The sequence below is a fragment of the Poecilia mexicana genome, unplaced genomic scaffold (assembly GCF_051168715.1).
Source record: "Poecilia mexicana isolate PSO_F unplaced genomic scaffold, ASM5116871v1 scaffold_8, whole genome shotgun sequence".
In the NCBI taxonomy this organism is placed as follows: Eukaryota; Metazoa; Chordata; class Actinopteri; order Cyprinodontiformes; family Poeciliidae; genus Poecilia; species Poecilia mexicana.
In genome coordinates this window covers 10,935,512-10,959,209 of record NW_028263377.1, presented here as the reverse complement: position 1 = coordinate 10,959,209, position 23,698 = coordinate 10,935,512, and the positions used below count along the sequence as shown (strand labels likewise).

Genomic DNA, 23,698 nt, shown 5'->3' with positions numbered 1-23,698 from the left:
TTTAGCTTGTTACATAAATTCTTTCAATGGCCTGTTGTGTAGATCTGCAGCCTGCCTTGTATTAACGTCCTTTGTCTTGCTTTTCCACATGCAGTCACTTAAATTGCGATGTACAACTCATCTTTTGATCTTAACACCAAAGAGAATTATTGGACTTTGTTGAATTCGAAGCTGCACAGTAACAGAGCAGGTGAAGGCCTTGTGGTTGCAGTAAGCCATCCTGTCTTGCCTTTTCTATATGTCTAAGATTCAGCGTATATTCTGAACTTATCTGAGGTATTTCACGCTTTCCCAAAAGTCACTTCAAAGACTAAAACACTGCCTGTGTCCGTGGGAACTCATAGCCGTTTTCATGAGAGTAAATGACTCCTTTTGGATAACACTCGTAAAATATAACATGAAATGTCTCAAAATATCAAGATTCCCTGTAACCAAGTGAACAATGTCGGTAAACCCAGACTGAAAATCTGTAAAGAGCATATTTTAAAGTAAAAGGATAGTAGCATGAAAACTGATTAACTGATAACAACGTTTCAGTTCTTTGAATTATAGTTTGGAGTCACTGTTATTAATAGCGCAAGAAAAAGACAGAACTGAGAGTCAAATTAAAGAAAACTACTGGAAAATGAAATTGATGAATGATGCAAGCCTAGCCAAGGTAGATAAAGAAAAACTAGATGAGCAGGAGTGTTTTAGACATAATCACTGTGTGGGCTGACTGATGAATTACTGTTGTTTTTTTTTAAGGATACTGTTGGTTGAGTTATTAAGCAGAGAAACCGTCTGAAGTTTTCCTGGATGGCATAAAATATAAATTGTTCAAGCCAGGCCATATAAATTCACAAGTTCACTGTTGACAAAAGCTAGTTCACAGAGGCCAAAACTAAAGCAATTCATGTAGAGTTTCCCCCCAAAACATTTAGTACCAAACCCAGTTCAAAATGTTTTTTTTTTTGTACATTTCTCTTTTTTTTTATGAAAGAAAGATTAAAACAGCTATAACTCATGACATCCATCGCCAATTTCTATGCTCATCTCTATGCTTGAACTTTATTTCAACCGGACCGTCGCTCTGACTGCATGTTCAGGGTCGCTGTCCTGCATTAGGATTCACCTCTGCCTCGCTCTAAAACCTTCTGCAGCTTCTAACAGGGTTTCCTCCAACACTCCGGCGCAATCGGCTCCATCCAGCTGCCCGTCAAGTCAACCATCTGTCCGGTCTCTGTTAAAGAAACACATTCCCACAGCGCCGACGTTTTTCTCCCCCACTGTGTCTTTCAGGGTGATTTGTGCTTTTGTTTTTTCCAGCCACATTTCAGTGTTTGCATCGAAGCAAAACGGTTTTCGCAGCCCTTCCAGGGTTACCGCTGGCCTCTTGGCTGCTTTTTTGAGTACTAGTCTCCTTGGTTGGCTGTTAGTTTAGGCACTTAATGCTTCCGATGTTGGAAAATGACTCAGAAAAACCTCTTAATGACTCAACAGCTGTCAAATAAAAACGTATTTGTTTAATTTGTAAAGTTACGATACTATAAGCACTGCTGTTTACAGGTCAAATTTTCCAGCTCAATGACTTGTCTGGATGTTCTTTTTGAATCCCAGCAATGTTTAATACTCAGTAATATACAGAATGACCACATTTATTTCTATGTGTTTCTGTAAGAAAAAACAAACTATTAAATTCTAAGTTGCAGGTGTGTATTACTAAAATATTTGCATTTTTTTCTTCTATTTAAAAAAAGAAATGTTTGCTGCCTCTACTGTTGTTTGCATAAAACTGGCGTTTTCTAGATCTCCTACGGTACTGGTGCAAAATCTCTTATTCATGCACATCTTTCCAAATACTTGCTTTTCGACATGTGTTTTTGTGTTACACTTGTACGCTGCGCTCATGCCATTGTTGTGCACGTTCTTGCCGTGCTCGGCGTAAGGTTTCATGCCGGCCTATGGTGCTGATGTGGAGGTGCGAGCGTGTTTTCAGCTCAGCGGAGCTGACTCACTGCTTTCAAGTATCAACATCTCAGCTCCTCATTAGCATACAAGCTTCCAGTCTCCTGGCACAAAACACGCACACACTTGAAAGAGTTTGGGAGGACTTTTGAGCTTGTTTAGGTTTCGTGTTTGTAGGGAATGTTTTTTTTTTTTCCCCTGGTTTGCTGGTTATTATATCGCTGCTACAAATTTCTTCTCTCTGTCTTTTTGTTGTCATCAGGTCATCACACTGGAAGGATGGGTGGACATCATGTATTATGTCATGGATGCCCACTCCTTCTACAATTTTATATATTTTATACTGCTCATTATTGTAAGTACCACCTTTATTTTTTATTTTTATTTTTTTCTATCTTTGATCAACATCCAAATGGGTTTATAGAAATGGAACAGTAGATTTTTGGTTTTTTATTTAATATTGTGCTAAACAGTCTTAATCTAAATAGACTCAGTTCCAGGTTGTTGCAGATGCAGCATTTATACATGTAATACTAATCCTATACACTTTTAAGGAGAAAAATTGCTGTTAGTGGGTTAATAGTGATTACAGATGGATCGAAACCTAGAGATTTGGTTTAACTGATCGGAAACAGAACAGACATTAGGCTATATGCAAGTATTAAACAAATGTTGACAGATTGGAAGGTTTTGTTTACTATTCGAAGACACGATTTTGAAGACAAAACAGGACATTGAATGATTATTAAACCCGCTTTCTATCAGGAGATGAACAGTTCTACAACGTTGCTGCTGTAAATAAAAATATAACCATTTTAATTCATCATAAATCTTCATTACTTGACATAATATAACAAAGCTAAGTAGATGCTGCCAATCAACTCAAATCAAATTAACTTCAGCTCCTTTCAGATTAATGCAATTTAGGCTAACTTGCTTTATCTAATTCCAACTTTATTAAATTCATTTGAATGAAATTCAGCTCAGCTCAGTGCAGTTCAACTGTTGTTGGTCCAACTGAGTTAAATTCAATACAGAACAATTCAACTCGGTTTGGTTTAGTTCGGGTTTAGCTCAACAATATTTTGTTTAATTTAGTCAACTCAAACTACACTTCACTTCACCTGCACTACAGTCAGTACATTTTATTTAATTCATTCAGCTGAACCTGATTAAACTCAAGTTTAGTTCAGCTGAGCTCACTTAATTTTAGTTAACACACCTAAATGAACTAAAATCAGTCTAGGTGTGTTAGATTACGTTTTATGTACTTATTTATCGTTGATTTCAGTTCAGATCAGTTCCTTTCAATTTTGATATCCCAAATTTAAAACTTAGGACATTTTACAAAAAGAAAAACAAACATATTTTTTCCAGCTTAAATTTAAGCGAATATCACTCAGCATATGATTTAATGCCAAATACTAAAACGTTCCAGCACATTCACTGGCAGGTGTTTGGGGGTCACTAACTTGCGCCTCCAGTTGCCGTTTGCTTCGAGGTTATTCAGGAAAAGCCCTCAGCTTGTACTTATTCTTAACAACTCTTGTGGCCGTGAAAACCAAATAAAAACCAGCAGAATGTCTTCAGCTGCAACATTTTACGACTCTTGAAAGTATTGATTTTGGCATAATAGCTTCTTTTTTATGAATTGTGTTTTTTCTTTTTCCCTATACCTGGAGTTGTAGAATAATGTCACTGGAAAAAGTGACACCTTTTTGTTGGAGCCATCAGCTCATTCCTGTGATCTTTCTGGTGTTTCCATGTTATTACTTACAGTCTAAAGAAGCTCTGCTCTATTTTGATCTGCACTTGTATTATCCTTACATCCTATAAAGTCACAGAGAGAGAGAGAAAAAAAGTGGGGGGTTTGATTTATCTTTTAAAAGGCAAGGCACCTTCTGAGGACAGCTCCATTCTTAACTTGCAGTAGGTAGTAAATGGCAGCTAGTTGGTTTCGTGCCAAGAAAGCCACTGCAGATGTGGTGTTTGCTTTGGAAGTGGTTATGACAAAATGTAAAGTGGATCAGAAGAAAGAAGCAAATGTTCTTTTAGGACAGGTATTATGAGAATGCACATGGCAGCGGACCAAGAGTTTGGCAATATGTACAGGACAATGTACAAGGGCAGCACAAAAACTAGTTCGGTGTGCAGCTGAAGCAAGGAAAGTGGAATCAAACTTCTCTTGAGGGTCTGTCTGTGCTGATCTCGCTAATTTTTCACCTGCAGAAAGACTAAAAAGACAGGTTTCATAAAAGCCAACAGAAGCTGTGGCACGCTGTGGGTTGGGTGCAGATTAAAGCAGCAAGATTGTGATGAAATGTATTTGCATCCTTATGTGACAGCGCAGCAGCTGGTGAAAATGCATTTCGAGGAAAGGTCAAAGACGAGAGAGTTCAGTTACAGTGCCTTTGCGAAGTGTTTATGCATCCTGAATGTTTTGATGTTTTGCAACAGAACAACTACAAACCTTAGTGCATCCTATTGGAATTGTAGGTGGTCAACAAAACCAAGTTCCTAATTGTGAAGCTAAAGAAAAAAATGTTCTATGGTTTTCAATTACAAACAGGGAACCATCCGTAAAGTATGGCATTAATTCGAACTCGCTCCATCTTGGTCTCTTTCAGACTTCATTAATTTTGCTTGGGAACTCTGAACCCTTTTCCATCCACTTCATAACAAATCTCTAACAAATAGTGTATCAATACTTTTGCAAGGCATTGTACATGTAAATAAAGAGAGGGCAGGTGGAAGAGACAAGAATGAACAAGTCTGAACAAATTGAGAGATTATGGAAATATTAGCATTAATGTAGTTATCTGTGACAACCGAATTAGAGTACGGCTAAGAAGATGATTGATATTGCAAGAGAGAACATTTGATTATTTGTAGAGAAAGATGCAGACGGCAGATCAAAAATGAAGATGGATGATCAGCACTCCAACAGGGGAAAAAATACAAAAACAAGACGCTCACTTTTGCAGAAACAGACAAGAGATTAGTGATCTTGGATTTTAAATCTGCTTTGGAGAACCTGGAATAACCTTTTGAAAGGGAGCAGACGAACTTCCTAAGCTTCCCTCCCAGCATAACTGCCTCTATTAAAACTTGCTGGCTTCTCGCTTTGTGTAATTTGCTGTGATTGTTGTCTTTTGAGAACTTTTCAAACCTTAAAGCCTGGTCTATATTTTATACTGAGCTCCCTTCCAGCTTGCTCTTTGATATAGAAAGTGTTTATTATGCTCCGCAAATAAATATGTAGTGTAGAGGAGAAAAGGGGCATGAGCAAAAGACGCCTGCAAGAAGAGTTTACAGCAAGCAAATTAAGAAGATGCAGCTACATAATGGGAGAAAAATCAATGCCAAACAATAAATAGGAAAATTAAAGATTTAAGTTGTTTGACTTTGGGTTATGTTTCTGTTGAGTTACAGTCTTTTTTTTTTTTTTTGCCAAGAATGATTTTGGCCTTGAAACTCTCCTGAATAATCACAGATAATTTATCATTTAGCAAGGTGAGGGGAGGGGAAGCTACTTTTCCAATTTGAGTATTTTTAATTTTTTTAAATGAAATTGTCATGTTTCGTGATGCTTTCAAAAATGCTTTCTGCATTTACTTAGGTTGTCTTTGTCCGATTTTGAAATTTATTGAATGATTTGCTTCACGCAAGTGTGATCAAACAGCAAAATCAGGCGATACCTGTAAGGGTGAAAAATGTTTTTGATAGCTGGGTATGCGCAGTACTAATTTTGAATTTAATTTCAGTACCCTAGTAAAAGTGATTGTCACTATGTTGCTTTTCAACGGCCAATCAAAATCACATCAATTTCTTAGATGAGATATTTATCTTAAAAGTCTGATTGACTTTTGTATTCTAGCTACTTTCAGGTTGTGTGTATCAATAAATCAGTCAATTTTTATGTGTGGTTTATGTTGTTTCTGATCAGAAACAACATGAGCTGAAAACGACAAACGACACCGAGGCTTGCGTTGTTCCACATCTCCTTTTAACTTTCTCCAACCAGGTGGGCTCTTTCTTCATGATCAATTTGTGCCTCGTGGTCATCGCCACCCAGTTTTCTGAGACAAAGCAAAGAGAGAACGCCCTGATGAGGGAGCAGCGTGCCCGCTATATGTCGAATGACTCGACTCTGGCCAGTTACAGTGAGCCAGGCTCGTGCTATGAGGAGATGCTACGATACATTAGCCATCTATACAGGAAGTTCAGGCGCAGGCTGCAGAGGATGTACTATGGATGGCACAGGTATGGTGTAGGCTTCTTCCTGTTTCTAAATGAAATTCATTCGAGTCGTGAAGTAGACAACATTATTTCAGTTTGTTCAAGCAACTGGTTTGATTTACAAAGCTCACTGTTTCCATCGTCATGGAAACAGGGAGCTAACAACCGTTTAGCTAGGCTCCATGATCCAACCACCAGTTCTAGCGAAACTTTTTTCCATCTTCAGTCTTGATTAAGAGTTGTCGCCAAGAACGCATGAAAGCTCAGGCCAAGTTTAGTACTGGTTTTTAATTTTACTGAAATATAATGTAAATAAATCCAAGCTTTTTTACTCCTTTCATTCATCAACAGGTGGAAGTTTCTTTCTCCATGATCTCTAATGTATTTTCTTCTCTTTTGATCAGCAAACGGCGCAAAAAGGTGAACCCTAACGGCGGCGGGATCGGCAGCAATAGTGGTGGAAATGGACACGGCCTAGGTTCCAGCAGGGGATCGGGACCTGGCACTGCACTGTGGCTGCGGCCAATATACAACCTCCTGCAGCACCATCAGCACCAACACTGTCACCTCAGCAACGGCGGGCAGCACACGGCGAACGCCACAGTCGCCGACCACACGGACCAGAAAGGCCACGCTGAAGGGGTGGAGGCGCTGGAGATGAAGACCCTTTCTGTTCCGAGGGGAAGTACAAACGGAAGCGGCAGCGGCGACGGTCCTGCCGTCGTCTCTCAGGGAATGGGAGCGCTGCTCGGGCGACTGAACGGGGGCATGAACTATCCCACCATTCTGCCGTCTTTCGTGTGCAGCTACAGCAGTAAAACGCCACCTCCCCACTCGAAGCAGTGCGGGCGCAGTCCGGAGCAACACCCGCTGAACCACCCGGCGTCCGAGCACACAGAGCAGCTGAACAAGCTTTACCAGCTCATGGGGCAGCACAGTAAGAAAAGAAAAACACACACACACACACACACACGCACACACACACACACACAATGCAGCCATATAGGCAAAAAAGAAATAATGCATTGATAAAAGGTTGGAATTAACTTTATAAACACTTTCTTCTTTAAATACATTCTTCATTTTTCCCCTCTCTCGGGGCTTGTTTTCACCTGAGATATGTATCACGTCACAGCCACAAATTTAAGTGTTCTGAAGGTTCTGTCATCTCAATCACACTTAATGTACATCAATCCTCTTTGAGTCTGAACAGAGGCAGACCGTGTGCTTTTTCGCGCGGGCCACTTAGAGCTGCGACAAGAAATCCTTGTCCGGAGTGATACAGTGATCAGTTCAGAGAGGTGGATAAAAGGCTTGGGTCAACACAGTGTACTGAACGTATCAGAGACTTGGGAAATTAGCACAAGCAGGTATGCATCGGTATCTATGAAAAATAACACAATAAAACAAAGGAGGATGAAAGAGAAGAGGTTCAAAGGAGAAGCATAAAGTATTAAAAATGAGGTATCCAGGGAGAGAGACCACAAGAAGAGGGCATAGAGAGAAAAATAAATTAGATTAGTAAAAAAACAGAAGCTCTCAGGAGACAGCGTGAAGAAGAGGAAAAACGGTGGAGAACAACCACTGTGTGTTACATAAGAACATTAAAAAAAAAAAGGCAGAGGAGACATGATAGACTTGTTTGTTCATGTCCTGATGGGGTGAGACAGCCAGTGACGACCCGCTCGTTCTCACACTGCTGACTGCTGACACTCTAAACGTGATTAAGTTTGCAGAGATTAGTGCCTGGCAGAAGAGAGCCGTTATTTTGTGGCGTGTGATAGTTTCAAGTAAGATATTAGTGACGAAGGGGAAAGGGCAGAAACACCAGGGGCTGAAACACATCAGCAGTTCCAGTGTGTTTTTTGCGCTTTTCCTCAACATCCTAGGGATGTTGGGGAAAGGGATCATGGGAAAGTCAATTCAGACTAAGTAGTTGCTGTTTCGTGAGGCTGGCCTGAAAGAGGAGTCACCTTTAAAGCAATGCATCCTCTTTTTGTGTGTGTTTATGCCATGCGAACTATATCAGCAAAACATATATCGGTAAAAATCTTTGAGGATTTCCAGTCTGATTAGCTTGTCCGATCAGCTGCTCGCTTCTAAGCTCTGCAGGATGGGATCCATGAAACTGGAGGTGATTGAGGAGTCTGTCCATTGTGGTTTAAGGGTAAGCAGTGGCTTCATGGAAACCATAAAACCCACTGATAATGGCAAACTTTTGCATCCGTCTCCAGTACAGAGTTTTTGTGTGCTCTGTGTAACATCAACAGGAGGCTTGGTACAAAGTGAAAGGTGTGTTAGTTAATTTCAGTCACCTGTTTGGTAACACTTTTTGCCTCATCGAATTTTTCTTATGTGATCTCCTTCGCCGTATCCACTTGCCCAGCTAGCGAGATGAACTCGTTAAATCTGCCGACGCAGCACTTTGACGACTCGCTCAAGAAATGTACAAACTGCAAATTTTGCTGACGGAACTACTTTTATTCTCTATTACAATAGTTTCAGCACACAGACTGTATTAACAGCAGCAATGAGAAGCATGCATGTTTTCAGCCCCCCTCAGCCCCACGCACACACACACGCATTCTGGGTCTTTTCTCAGTTTGTAAATTCTTTACTTTTGCTAAACCATCTCCAACCCGAACCCTTCCGAGAAGCACTTACTCTGGCTCTGAAATGTAAAACTAACCAAACAAGGCAACATTCTAGGATTGTAGGAAACATAATTTCTGGTAGCATGCCCATTCTTTCAAGAGTTTGATTCAAACTAGAACAATACATCAATTGTCAGCAGCTAAAACTTTGACTACTGACAGACTTTAAAATATGGTGCAGATTCTTGCTACACTATTTATCTCAGGCAGCATTCTGAAAAAAATAAATAAATTACCTGCTGTTTAAGCTGCTTTTAAAGAGCTGATGTTTCCAGTCGCTAAGCTCGGCTTCTGTTCGTTTTCAGCTGTGCTTTGCATTTTCTCCACACTGATTTTAAGTCAGAGAACAGAAGGTGAGTGCGGATACCCAGACTGATGATGAAGGATGAACTTGCAGTGCTTACCGTGACGGCTAGTGTCTGTTGGCTCTGTGTGGGAGGAACCCCCCCGCCCCAAAAAAAAAGTCCTAATTAAGGTGCTTAATTAGGCTGACTGCACCCAGTAATCAAAAGACAACATTTACCAGGAAGGGACTAAAACAACAATATCATCAAGGGCCACGCCCCCTCTCCCAATCTACAAACGCCCCCTTTTGATTTTGCAAGGCATCACGACACTTGAGACACTGAAAGTTGGAAGAAAGATTCGATTTCTGACAAAAAAAAAAAAGAAAAAAATTAAATTTCAGCTGTACAGATTTGACAGAGATTTCACTAGATACTCTACATCAGGATCTGGGAGGGTTCTTTGCAATGGAACAGTGAGGTTTCAGGTTTTGATAGAATGTCAAACCACATATGGCTACTTGGAGATATAGCAGCGGCAATACTTATTAGCTGATGGTATTCCTCTATGTGGTCATAACTGGGTTTTTAACAGGACAACAATGCAGTTCACAATGACCGTCAGACATATGGTTCGTTCTAAGAATTTCTTTTGGGGTGTTTGGGAGTATGTTTTTTGATCAGCTAATGAACATCCTGGATCTTCGGCCTTTGTTTTCAATAATTCGCCTGCTCTGTTCTGTTGTTGGTCTTCTTTCTGTGTTGCGAAGCTCATGTTGCAACCTGGTCACAATCAATCAAGCAGCAAGAAAGATAAATAGTTGAATTTTCAACTCCAGTTTTGAGATTTTAAACAGGGCTGTACCGCCCGCTTCAAAACTTTTGATAGCAGTAAAGCAAGCAACATTTCACTTCAAGATTTTATCGTTCACTCTGAGGACACTGGCAGATACTGGCATCCACTTTCCCTTCCACAACTGCTGATTAATGGGTGGCTGTGGAATAAAGGCCACTTGTGCCTAAATAATAAAAGTCAGTATTTTTTAATTTGCTAACTTTAAGTACCAAATAGACTGTTTAACCTTCAAAATGTAAATCAGATTATTTTTAAACAGCTATTGCCAGCAGTACTCATACACAAATATAAATAACTAAAGATCCAAAGAGCCCACAGGATGAAAACAGCCAGAAACATTCCTTCGGCAGAGTTCTGACCATTCCTATCACTTTCTGTCTAAAGGTCGCCAGAGGCTGTTGATCCAGCTGGCAGGCGTCGTGCCCAGCCCTCTGCTTTTGGAGCTACTTAGCTGCCCTCTGTGTGCCCGCAGCCTTGAGACCCTGGAACTGGAACTAGGAGACCTGGAGGGGGGCAAAGGAGAAGCTGATGGACTACGCGACTTCCAGCAGGTCAGGATTAGGTGCCGATACTGTCGGGAACGTAGTAAACTCGGATAACGTGTTGGTTTGTTTCTAGCATGTACGCTTGTGTATTTCTGATCAGCGTTTCATGTATTTTTAAAGCATTGGTAATCACTGAATATTCAGTACACGTTGGCGTCATGAAACATCTACCTTCCAGGGGGGCGATCTACGGGGAATCAGAAGTCTGTTCCGACGCCGGGGGGTTGTTGCGTGCAGGAACGGAGCTGTCCAGGCCTGGAGAGACTTCAGGGAAAAGTTGAGGAGAATAGTGGAAAGTAAATACTTCAACCGGGGGATTATGATCGCCATCCTCGTCAATACCCTCAGCATGGGAATAGAGTACCACGAACAGGTGAGATTCACATTGTGTTTCTGCGCGACATATTGTCTGTAAGTTGCATTTGTTTGTCTGAAACCAGGGTGGACGGGTCACTAAACCGTTCAACTTTATTTGTATGCTCGGAACAGAAATGATGACCAAAGTGCTTGACGGCAAGTTACAAAAAGAAAAGAGGAAAAGAATAAAAGAAAATAATAAAAGAACACATTATAAAGTTTTTTTAATGTTTCTTTTCATATTAGGGAGTACAGATGTGTTTTAGATGAGTCTTAAAATCAAAACAAAATTAGTTTAGCACCATTCTTCACTAAACTTTTCCTCTTTCTCATACATAAAAACACCTTGACATGAGTTAGGTGTCAGGTTCCTGGCTTGTGCTCTTTTTTTTATTATTCCTTCTGGCTTACACTTGGATTGTGCGGGTCCTCGGATGTGATTCACGCCGGGTTTTGATTTTTAAAATTTTTTTTCTCCTCTTTGCTGTCCTCGCCTCAGTCTCCTTCAGTTTTCTCTCACGGCAAAACGTGTGCACTTTTGTCTTTGTGATGTAAACATGGGGAAAGACTGGGAGAGCCGTTGCCTTTTTAGGGCAATACTACATCCCATGTAAACACAGTGAAGTGTTATTTATGAGCTCCTTCTCACTGTAGCACCCCTCTACCTCCATTTGTGACACCTAGCCAATTTTTTTTCAGCCTGACATTGTAAATCTGTGTCCATAGAGGCTCTATGAATGTAGGAGACCTTGAACTGATGGCGTGTCGAGTTAGTGTGTTTTGGTTGTGTATATTAGACTGACTCAAACTTAGAGGTACACTTGTTTTTTTTTTTTTTTATTTCACTGTAAGTCAATACTGCGTAAGCATTTTTCAAAGCTAATAATCTTGCCATTTTCAATCTAAGAAGTTCTCTTTAGTGAGAAATTATCAAATAAAAAAATTTAAAAAATTCACAGTGGAGTTTATTTTGTTTTGTTTTCCACAGGTAGGGCGCATTAAATTGCATCCTAATTTTAGCATCAGTAGCCCCTAATGGCTCGCCACAGTAAGAGTATTTTATTCTTACACAAATTGTTTTAATTTATTCTTCTGTTAACATTTTTTGCTCCACGCGGTACCTGGGATGCTGCCAGAAGTTGTAGACTTCATGGATTTGGTAACCAAATGTTGTTCGCCAGCCTAACACACACCTTTTATTAGTAGATTTTGTCAAACTACATAAACAACTAAAGAGCTACTTCCTCTCTTACTTCAAAATAAAACTCAAACATTGATAGAGGGTGGTAAGATTTATCTATGACTCATATTAACCTTGTTTTACCAGACAAATTAAATCTTTCCAGAGGCAGACGTAACTTTAAAATGTCAAACATTTAAAGTTTAAACGAGCTTGTGTGCTCAAATGTAGTGTCTTCAATTTACACCACTTCTAGTAAGTGTCATATTGATACCAAATATGTCATTTTATTGTCAATAAGTCTGATTTGTTGAGGGATACAGTCTATTGTGATGTTATTGATGATGTAATTATATTGTGATTAAATCCAAAGGAAAACATAAAAACAAAGAACCAGAAAAAATATTAGATAACTGACTTGATATAAATTTGCACACAACAAATTGTTGTTCCTGTCTTAGACTGATGTGCCTCTTTGTGTTTGTCCCATAAGCCGAAATACATGAGCAACATCACAACTCTTTGCTTTGCAACAAAAGCCGGATGTGTGGGTGTGAATCTCTCATCTTGTTCTGATTTTCATCTTTATATCCAAAAAGCAAGGTCAAATTCAGAGCTGTTTAAGATGATTAATATTCAAAATCTAACCTCTTGTGCACTGGTAACAGTGTTGTGTTTAGACGCACCGTTGTGTATGAAAGTGCTTGTCTAATAAAGACAGTTTAGAATCATTACCTGAGGGAACATAGTACTAAATGAAATGATGCTGGTGTTAATATAATAGCACAATCTCTAAATCCTGCTTTTCTGATCCTTAAACTACTCCAGAATTGCTTTTTGTGCAGTGTTGTCTTTTTTTTTTACCAGGCCAGGAGGTGGAAATTAGTTTTCCCCAAATAGTTCTGGATCATAAAAAAAAAAATAAAAAAAATCAGCTAAACAACTCAAGCATTGATGTGTCATTATCTTCAGCTCACATGTTTGTGCCTTTTCAGCTGTTTTGCATTGATTTGACCTACTTTGTGAGCCATAGTTTTGTCACTGAATGGACTGTAAAGTGCCATTTGAAGATGAATATACATAAGTCCACTCAAACTGCTATTTGGAGTGGGGGGGGGTGCATTTTACTACCAAGAAAACCAGCAGTCCTCATAGATTTGGTTGGTACTGTCATTTATGTGTAATTTAACACACAAGTAAAAAAAAAAAAAAAGAAAAAACGAAGAAAAGAATGAAAGAAAAAGTATTTCTTTGGCGTTAAGCTGAGGCTGTGTTGCTGTTGCTGTGGTCCTACAGTTCACAACAATAATAATAATATTACCGCCACATTTTATTTGTCTGGACTTTTAATAAAACTGAGACACTTTTCAAGGATAAAGCAATTATATAACATGAGCATGAATAAAAGCATTACCACTAACGACAAGTGAAGCACAGACACAGATTCAGACGTTACTGTATGTGGAAGCTCTGATATTAAAATCTGTCTGATCCGTTCAAAGAAACGGCCAACATGTTAACGACTATCTGGCCAGGCCACCCAGACTCCTGGCCAGATACATTTATGTGCCTTTTGCAGCAAGACGGAGTGACTGCAGGGGCGACTAAGGACACATTAGCGAGAAACTTCAGAGCCAACCGGAGAGCTTACAGGCGGTTTAAAGCTTCACCTTGAGTGTTCGTTCTCTTCTTGGAACTAGTGCTCGACCTGTATCCATTTAATATGGCCTATCACTGTTTTTGAGTGGCAGAATCTGCAGGGGAATCAAAAATTGCCTGATGTAAAAGTGAGGGGAGATGCCCTCCTCTGTCCTGACCCTAAAATTATGGTTATGCTACTGTGTCACGTTCCCGATTCGGAAACCAGTTCGATTTTGTGTTTGCTGTTCGCCATCAGTGACGCTGCGCTCCGCAGCACACAATTCGCAACGCTGCTCGTTTCCACGCAGCTTATGAAGAATCCAAATGTTTATCCAGTTAATCATATCGCGTATATATTTTCAGGGTGATGGAGGAACAGAATTACCCATGGGACTAAAAGGGTAATTCTGATCTGTCATAATAGGATTTTTGTAAATTAATCCCTTCCGCTTTAGTCTTAAACATTTTCCATCTCCTTTTCTGTCTCCACTGGTCTGGACTCGGCATCGCCAAGCGCAAGGAGCAGAGTTTGTTGATCCCCACATGAAAAGAAATGCAATATCTTTTAATGAGTCTCCCTTGCGCGACATGAGATGATTTTTTTTTTTTTTTTGGATCTCAGGCTTCGGGGCTTCACCCACTTTGGGGCAGAAAGCAGAGTTTAAGAATTTATGATTAAGAAAGATTCAGTCATATGGGGATCATAATTATTCATTACATGTAAATTTTTGGGACTGCATAAAGCTCGTTGCCAAGAGCCGATGATACTGTCCAGCTGAAAAACTGGAGGCAAAATATGAGAAGCAAAAGAGATCAAAATGATGCAACTGAAATTTCTGCAGAAGTGGGTTCTTAAAAATATATTTGTACAGTTTGAGCTGTTCTCACTGCTTGCAATGTTGAATGTGCTTCAATTTTCTATATGTATAAATGAACCTTCCTGTACTGAATATATATCCAAATATAAAACAAAAAGGACAATGTGCTGTAAACATTTAATACATTGAGAAAATGTCCAAGTCCAACATCTTAGCTTTGCAGCTGTTTGTCACCCCTCTATTGTGTCATACATGTTATTTAATAACTAATTTCTTTGTTATCGCTTGTACTTTTTACTTAAGAAACAACCAAATTTTTCTGTAATACATTTTTTGCTATACATCTTGTGTGTTAGGGCATACTCCTTTCCATTTTTTCAGCTACGTAGGTTAATATCTCAATGTTTTTTTGTGTGTGTGTGTGTGCTTTTTCTTAAAGCAAAAGTGTAAACAAATTTGTTACCACTAATTACGAGAAACTATTCCAAAACCTTTACCTCAAGCCACGCATGGTTCCATAATGCATTTAGCTGAGTCAAAAATTGCTGAATTTTCCATAAAAGAATTGAATGCATGCTTCATGAGGGGCAGAAGGAGGCTCAGTCAAATCTTTTCTGGATCATTGACCATACTGTGAGGTGAGCGCAGTAAATCAGCAGTGATGCATCGGTGCGGTTGGAACTCTTTGATTGATGTGGCCTGACCGCAGCTCTGAACTTGATTGATAATTTCTCTGTTCAGGTCACAAGGAGCCAAAAGAGTTTTAGAGTTTAGCAATAAAAGATAATTTTTTTGTTTTTTTTGTTTTGTTTTTTTTGCTTGGTTTTTGTCTGTTTCATTCTTTTTTCCTCTCGACTCTGCTTTTCACTTTTAATCTCTCTCTCTCCTTCTCTCCCCCTCCAGCCCGATGAATTGACTGATGTGTTGGAGATTAGCAACATTGTTTTCACCAGCATGTTTGTGCTGGAGATGGGCTTCATGCTGCTGGCATTTGGGTTGTTTGGATACATCAGAAACCCTTACAACATCTTTGACAGCATCATCGTCATCATAAGGTAATGTTGCTCACTTGTTCATTTCAGAGACGAGCTGTTTTTTTTATTTATTTTATTTTGTTTTGTTTTTGTTTTGTTTGTGTTTCTCAGTGTGTGGGAGATAATAGGTCAAGCGGACGGAGGGTTGTCGGTCCTGCGGACGTTTCGCCTGTTGCGAGTCCTGAAGCTCGTACGCTTTCTGCCTGCCCTGAGGAGGCAGCTGGTGGTGCTGATGAAGACCATGGACAACGTGGCCACCTTCTGCATGCTGCTGATGCTCTTCATCTTCACCTTCAGGTGCAGAAACGGGGAAATCTGCTGTCCCTTCTGCTTGTTTGTCCATGCATTGATGCCGTTGCTTTCTTGAAAGATTGTTGGAATGCGTGCTGTTATTTCCAGACAGCACGGTCCCTGAACACCTCAATTAGGAAATTCCACTGGTTTTGAATGAGTACATTGTTAAGTTTGGTTCAATATCATTCCCAGATCCAAGTTTTGAACATATGTGGTAAATAAAACAGAGTTTAAGGAGCCACCATCATCCTTGTGAACTATTATAATACACAACTAATATGCTTGCAAACAGTAATGCCTGAGATTGTCATTGTAAAACTGAAGGTAGCCCAAGTATGATCAAGTTGAGAAGAATAACAAAATTGCTAAAAAGCTATGAAATCTCAACCGTCTACAGCCGAATCAGCTCACAGAGTATCCACAGCATGTCCGAGTCTGACAGGGATAACATTATTTATGTTAAAGTCTCAGAAGATTTTTGAAAAATCCATATTTTACGTTTGTGATGGTAAGACAAAAAATAAAATTTTGTCTGAAATCCACCCATAACAACCAGTCAGTGAGCGGGATAGCTGGTTTAGAGAGTTAGTGACCCCCAACATGCCATCTTTTGCTCCAGTTCTCTAACCAAGTGAGGCTTAAAGGGTTTTTTAAGAATCCAACTCATTCTGTTTGGACAAGAGGAACATGGATCCTTATCCAGGCTAGTGACATGTGGCTAAGAGGAAGAGGTTTCCTGTGTCACATCATTACCATGAGGAAACTGAAAGTCATAGATTACAAATCGGAAGTTTCTAAAAACTCTGGCCAAGTGTTTTAAGCGAATTTATTTTAAAAGGAACTTAAGGGGTGTTAACACCTTGTATTTTGACATTTTTAGTGTGAGATCACTGAAAAAAAGATTAATTTATTTCGATTGGATTCCTCTGTTTTAGCGGTGCCATCAACATTGTCTGCTCCTTTGCATTCAGAGGGTCTTTAATGCATTTCTTGTGTTTCCGCAGTATACTCGGCATGCATCTCTTCGGATGTAAATTCAGTCAAAGAATGGAGAACGGAGACACCATTCCTGATCGCAAAAACTTTGACTCGCTTCTCTGGGCCATTGTCACTGTATTCCAGGTGAGTTTTTCTATTTCCCTTGTGTTTACTCCTCTGTTTTAGGCAATTTTTTATTATTTTTTTTTCTGAATTTCATTCTTAACATAACATTGTGGATAATGACACCAGCTTCAGCCAGAATCTTCACAAGATAGATCCTTGTGAAGATCCATCTTGACAAGGATAGATCTTCCTTGTCAAGATAGTTTTACCTATCTTGACAATTTTTGTTCTCCCTTTGTGTAAAAGGACATCTGAACTTTCTTTACCAATTTGTAATCTAAGTGTTTGTAGCTTCTTGGTTAGTATGATTTAATGAAAAGTTATTTTTCCTCATTTTACTGGTAAATAAAAATAATTTTGGATCTGATCGAATCAAGAAACCTTTAGTCTGATTTATTGTCAGTGAGGGGAAAAATGTATTTTTTTTTATAGGGCATTTACATGTCTATCTTTAGTTATGCATTACCCAATTGGCTAGTTATCTTGATCGCTCTTTAAAATAATTCTCAAACATTGCAGTGAGTTTTTCCTAATCTCAAAGAATTGGAAATAGCTAAATAAAGCAGCAGAGTGTTTGCACAGTAAACACACAAGAAACACAGTAGGAACATCGTGTGTCCACCCTTTGTTTTACTTAGGCATCCCACATGTCAATACAACTCCAAAGGGTCTTTATATGCATGTGAAATTGCCCCAAGCCTGCTTTGAAATGCAAAAGCTGTATCTAATTGCACGCGGCATCTATCCCTCAACATGATTTCTATTTTTTGCTCCACCTCCCCGCGGAGACATTGTTCAATTGCTCCAGATCCATTTTTCTGTTTCTGCACGGGATGCGTCAGCAGAAGGGTGGAAGGCACATTGCAGTGGACTCTCTTTGGTGCTGAAGAGGCATTTTATCCACCGCCAGCTGTCATTTGAGAAAGTTCCACTCGCTTCGTACTTTGTACACTTTTACTATAGTTATCAAGGTGTGCGAGCAGAAAAAAAAAAAAAAAACCCACACAGATCTGTGCAGAGATGCGTATCGTAGTTCACAGAAGCTGCACAGAGGGACTCTGCCTTTTAGCCCAGAGTGGTAAACGAGTAGGCAGAGCCAGCCTACATGAACGCCGTGTGCAGATTTGGACTCAGTCATGTTTATCCAACTGCAGGCACAGAAAGGCAGACGTTTACATCCGGCTGCTTCCGCTTGTCGCGACTTGCAGTCCAATAGGTTCCTTAAATTAGATTATTGTTCCGATGTAAGTAGCTCGTTACTGGGCTTTATAAAGCATATAATCGATTCATGTGCTGTTTAACATATCGGCTCGTGCTGCTTTTATTCTTCAACTCACTACTCCTTGCCTTTTAATTACACGTCCTTCTTCTGTCCTCTTTTATTTCTGCTGTCATCCATCTCGTCTCCTCCACTTCCCCTCCGTCTTCATCCCTAAATCTCTGTCTGTGTTTTTTTTTTTTTTAATCCACATTCCAGATCCTTACCCAGGAGGACTGGAACGTGGTGCTGTACAACGGCATGGCTTCTACCTCTCCATGGGCGGCTCTCTACTTCGTTGCTCTCATGACGTTTGGCAATTATGTGCTCTTCAATTTATTGGTCGCCATCTTGGTCGAAGGCTTCCAGGCTGAGGTGAGAATGATTCTGTTGTTTTTTCCTGACTGTGTTGATGGGCTGAACTGTATTTCACTGATCACTGTCTAAAATGCACAGATTAGCACCGTGGGTTAGCCCCTACTTCTCGTGACCTGCATTAAAATGCAGGAAATTAAGTTCTGGAGTGAGATAAAAATAGCATAACCCTCACTGTATAGTCTAGTCTATTGTTAGGCGACACATGGATTACAATAATATAAATTATGTTCAGGGTGCAACTGATGCATAATTTATCATTTATCTGGTGCTTTTCCATTCTGTCATGTCTGGAGTTTGTTGTTTTTCTTTGTTGTGGTGTCAGGGTTAATCCAAAAAAAGCATTGCTTCCATATTTTGTGGCTATTTTTTGTATTTTATTTTATTTAATTTTTTGTAGATTTCTACAATGGTAATCTTATTTGGCCCCGTTTCTTACACTGGATAGAAAAAAACATAAAACCAACTGTTGTTCCTGTCAAAAGACAATAGGCCCAGGCTTTTTCTACAATATAGTGAAAAATCAAAAATCCGAGTCAGCAACTCGTACATGGCTTCATTTTCTATGTACATAATTGTGTCTTATAGGGTGATGCCAACCGATCAGAGTCAGACGATGAAAAGAAATCCGACAATTTTGACGAGGACGACAAAGTTGAACAACTCAGAGACACGGGTAGATAAAATAAAACTCCAAAACATTCTAATCATCAGGCGCTTTATTTTCCTGAAGCTGATTGATTTGAAATAAGTATTCGACTAATAATCTAGTAATCTTTATCCATAGAGCTTAAGATGTACTCTTTGATGATGACCTCCAATGGTCACATTGACCCTCGTGGCACTATGGCTCCTCCCATAATAATGCACACAGCCGCCACTCCCATGCCAACGCCGAAGAGCTCCTTAGGGCCCGAGTCCATCTTAGAGGAGGATCTCATGTACAGAGAAGGGATAACTCAGCATGGAGAAGCTGAACTGGGTGTTTCTGAGACGGGGAGCGGCCGCGCGGAGTCTCGGCGTGGAAGCTCGGCGTCCATGGACCCAGCAACCTATGACCAGCATTCCTTAGTAAGTAATTTCAACGCTTTCACTGATGTTACGGGGATATAAAATCATTTTAATGGAACATAAAGGTTCACAACAAAAAAGAAAAGTTAACATTTTAATTGGGCATTTAGCCAACATGCAAGATCTCTCGAGATGTTCCACCATTCACTGCTTTCATAGTGGCGGTTAGATGTTTTCCAGCCCTAAATATCCCTGATGGGTAACTAAAATGGAGACCTGGCGACTGCACAGGGCATCAACCATGAAAGGGCGGAGACGAACCATATCAGCCATGTCGGCAAATTGGTCCCCACAGCATATGAGAGACACCGAATTCCCATCATTTAAGTTCCCTCCGTTGTTTCTGCACATGTTAGTTTTTTACTTTAACAAAAGAAGACATGTGCTATTCTTGGATAACTTTTCATCTGGAGTCACTGTAGTTTATTGAAAATATGTTTGAGAGTTTTGATCAATTTTGGAGAAAAAGTCTGAACCTGTAGTGTTTTGTTTTTTTTTTTTTACCGATAAATATTGAACTGCAGGATCTCAGCAATATATCCAGTCCGGTGTGTCAACACAAGACTCGACTCGCTCACAGACTTTCATCTAATGCAGTCTAAAAAACTACTAGATTTTTTTTTTTAATTAGCTTTCCTTCACAGCTGACTGACCACTTGTGACAACAGTGGGGGCCTAACACTTCTGGTGCTTGGTACTGTTGGGGAAAACTCTTAATTTTGTTTTGAGGTTAAATCACAGCTGAGATAGAAATACACCGGTTTATCATGCCTCTCCACTGTACACTTGACAATAATATTATTGTCTCAATGTGTAATGAAAACATATTCAACCAAACGTTTTAAGTATTTGTGATCCAATCAAGCACAAAAAGAAGACATTTAACCTAAAACAGTTGCAACAACGACTCTACCTGTAATGTTTTTAGAACGGTTTGATTGTGACGCTATCGTCAAGCATCTTATTTTAGAAAATACCGGATCTAAATACTGAGCCCTTTCTTCCCCCCTCACCCCCCGCAGACTCTCTCAAGCCCTGGACGGCGCTCACCTCTCCCTCTCCGTGGTTCCATCAGCTCATGGGGAAGCCGCCGCTCCAGCTGGAACAGTCTAGGGAGGGCGCCGAGCCTCAAAAGGCGAGACACCAGCGGAGAGAGGGAAAGTTTGCTGTCCGGAGAAGGCGGCGAGGAGGAAGAGTGCCAAGATCAACAAGAGGAAGCTGGGGTAAACAGCAGAGTGAAGCCGGAGTCCCTGGAACCGCTGCAGGCGTCTTCTCTCTGCCCTACCATAATAGCAGAGTATGGCGACTGCAATGGGAGGACTGCGACATACGACCCAAACGGAAACTCGGACCCCAAAGACGACTTCACGTCAGAGGACGACTTAGACGAAGATGTAAGTTATCGTGACTCCCCTGCTTATGAAATAATGTATATATTTGGAAATCAGCAGTAAGATTTGAGCAGTTTTGAAAGGTCTTACCTCTGGGCCCAACCCTTTATTTACTTGTTTGCAGTTAAGTGCACATTTCCAAATCTGATTTTTTTCTTGTTAAAACAAAAGGAGATTAATGTTGTCTCTCAAGCTGAACACAGACCTAACACTCGTGAAAAGGTTTGACATTGTCAAGTTTTCAGAAAATCAAATTCAACAGTTCCTGATGGTGGAGGGGGGGGGATAGTTTAGGTTTGTCATCCAAAAGATGTAATTAAGTGACTCTTCTGAGTACTAAAGTTTTCTACAGTCACATGTGAGACTGGTGGTGTGACAGCTGGGCCTTGTCTACAATTTGGCCTTTCATCATTGTTCATTTGGGAGTTCCAAACATATGAAGCCTTTTAAAAGTGTGAAATTTGTTCTAGTTTTGTCACGGCATAAAAAATAAAAAAAATCTTCTTTATTTGTAACAGCTTTTAAAAATAATGAACCGTTTACCTGCATTTCACAGTTATGCACTACTTGTAACTATCGTGTATCTCTAGCACATTTGGTTGTTGTATGACAAGTAGGTGCGTAAATGTATTTCAAGAGAAAATGTCCTGTAGTCTGGAGTATAAAGGAAGCAATTAGAGAGCTGGAGTGACCCAGTTAAACTCTAAGTGAATATTATAGAATGGATCGGGACTTTACGGCGTATTCGCATCAATCTGTAACCCCAAATAATAATAATCCTGAAAGACTGTGGTTAAAAAAAAAAGTAGGAACAAGACTTGCAGGTTTTACAAGTCTATAGATTATACCTAAAAGCCAATATTTCATGAACCTCCCTCTGCGTTTTGTCCTGGTGAGTAGCATCAGTATATAATGCTATAGGCTGTTCTTTTCACAGGCTGAAATTTCCTGAATGTAAGATCTACATCGGTTCAAATGACTTGTTTTTTCTTTCACCACACCCACACTTCTCCACTTTTCTTTTGCCTTCTAACCCTGTTCTCTCGATCTCTTCTGATTCGCTCTGCAATGTGTGTGTGTGTGTGTGAGCGTGTGTGTGTGTGTGTGTTTATGACGCAACGTCTACAGGGACGCTAATTGTCATGCTTTAATCGATTGACTTGGGCGATAATTGTTTTCTCACTCGGTTGAAAGTGGTCGAAAACGTTTGTGCAGGTCTGCTCGCGTGTTGAGGCTCTGTTTACTCCCTGGGTGGTTTCATGTGACCTGTGTTGTGACATTGCTCAGGGTTTTTTTTTATTTTTATTATTGGCTCCAAATTGAGTTCATAATGCTATGAAATCCAGCGAAACAAAAGGCCTCTCCCCCCTGGGTACGCACTGAACTGAATGCAGCTTATTGCAGGCGGCGTATAGATGATGTACGGGTGTGGTTGTGTGTGGATTGTGTTAATCTGTGCATAAGATGCGCTAAGTGAGACGTGAGCAGGATGTTCTAGGCGAGCGTCAGTGTCAGAGACTTCACTCATTTTTGTTTTTGTTTATTTTTTTTTAATCTGCACGCTTACTAGAGCACGCACACACACACACACACAAACGGAAGACACTCTCAGAGGTACACATGCTCACATAAGTGCCTGTGTGCCCAAAAAGCAGAGTCTGGGAGGCTTGACTCTGGGCTGTTTTTAATTAGAATCCTAAAGCACAGAAGCTGTGGACCTAAGCTTTCTTCTGTTTGTTTTACTGCAAACTTTAATGAGTTCTGCTCTGAGCTTCTGCACTTGCTGAGTTGGGAGTCCACCTGTTACGGTCCAATTATCTCCACCTTATTATGCAAGGAGACACATGTTTATTGTTCCCCTGTAGACGTAAATGTGGACCGGCTAACATCGGCGGCACTCCGCAACAAGCTCTAGACACGAGTTTGTTTCTTAAATGTTTTTTTTTTTTTTTTTATGTCTTTAATTTGACTTTACTTTGTATCACAGGACTCAGAGTTCATAGCAACATTTGGGAAAAAAAAAAACAGTTTGTTTTTGTGAGCATGTTCTTAACGCAAAGTCCTTATTGAATTGTACAAGTCTGGATTCCTACATTTCACAGTTTTAAAAATGTATACCATCAAATATGTTTTTGGTGATGTAGACAACTTACACACTGTTAAAAAAAAAGGAAGTAAGAGTAACACATTAATCTGTTATGGAAATATATGTAGAGTTGACATATTTAGTTGGAAATACTTTTAAATATACTTATAAATGATTAAGCAGCTTTTTCAGTTAAATTCAACTCAATTCAAAAATGCCGTAATATTCGTGAAGGCAGAATAAATGTTGTAACCCAAACTGTCCTAATTTCTTCAAAGAGTAGATAATGAAAGCCGGGAGCAGGAGGATTTTCTAGGATTTTCACTGTTGTTGTATAACAGTCTTGTAAAGAGCATGCTCACGGAGGTCCAATATGTCCTTCCTTCTGTAAAGTATCCATCTATGTACAATCTTCTTCGGGGCTTCCAGAGCCCACTTTTTAAATCAGATTGTTAAAAGTCCCTTAGTCTAATGCCGCTACTCCAGCAGCTGACTGCACAAGAGATTTCTCTCTCCACAGCAGACTCGCAGTTTCTGTTTCCTTAAGTTTCCTTCAGTACAATC

At 39.9% G+C, this 23,698-nt stretch overlaps 1 protein-coding gene and 1 long non-coding RNA gene across 2 annotated transcripts in view; both read left to right on the top strand.

Moving 5' to 3' along the window:
* cacna1ha (calcium voltage-gated channel subunit alpha1 Ha) overlaps positions 1-23,698 on the top strand; it is a 59,793-nt gene that overhangs the window by 12,421 nt on the left and 23,674 nt on the right. Inside the window, exons 5-11 of the mRNA XM_088007663.1 lie at positions 15,425-15,508; positions 15,590-15,852; positions 16,854-16,971; positions 18,431-18,586; positions 19,175-19,262; positions 19,374-19,657; positions 20,680-21,051. Of these exons, the coding sequence (XP_087863789.1) occupies positions 15,425-15,508; positions 15,590-15,852; positions 16,854-16,971; positions 18,431-18,586; positions 19,175-19,262; positions 19,374-19,657; positions 20,680-21,051 (1,365 nt within the window). The remainder of the gene's footprint in view (positions 1-15,424; positions 15,509-15,589; positions 15,853-16,853; positions 16,972-18,430; positions 18,587-19,174; positions 19,263-19,373; positions 19,658-20,679; positions 21,052-23,698) is intronic.
* LOC148157976 (uncharacterized) lies at positions 1,800-7,699 on the top strand. Its single transcript, XR_015764083.1, has 2 exons — positions 1,800-2,302; positions 5,972-7,699. It is a non-coding gene; the product is annotated as an uncharacterized LOC148157976 (long non-coding RNA).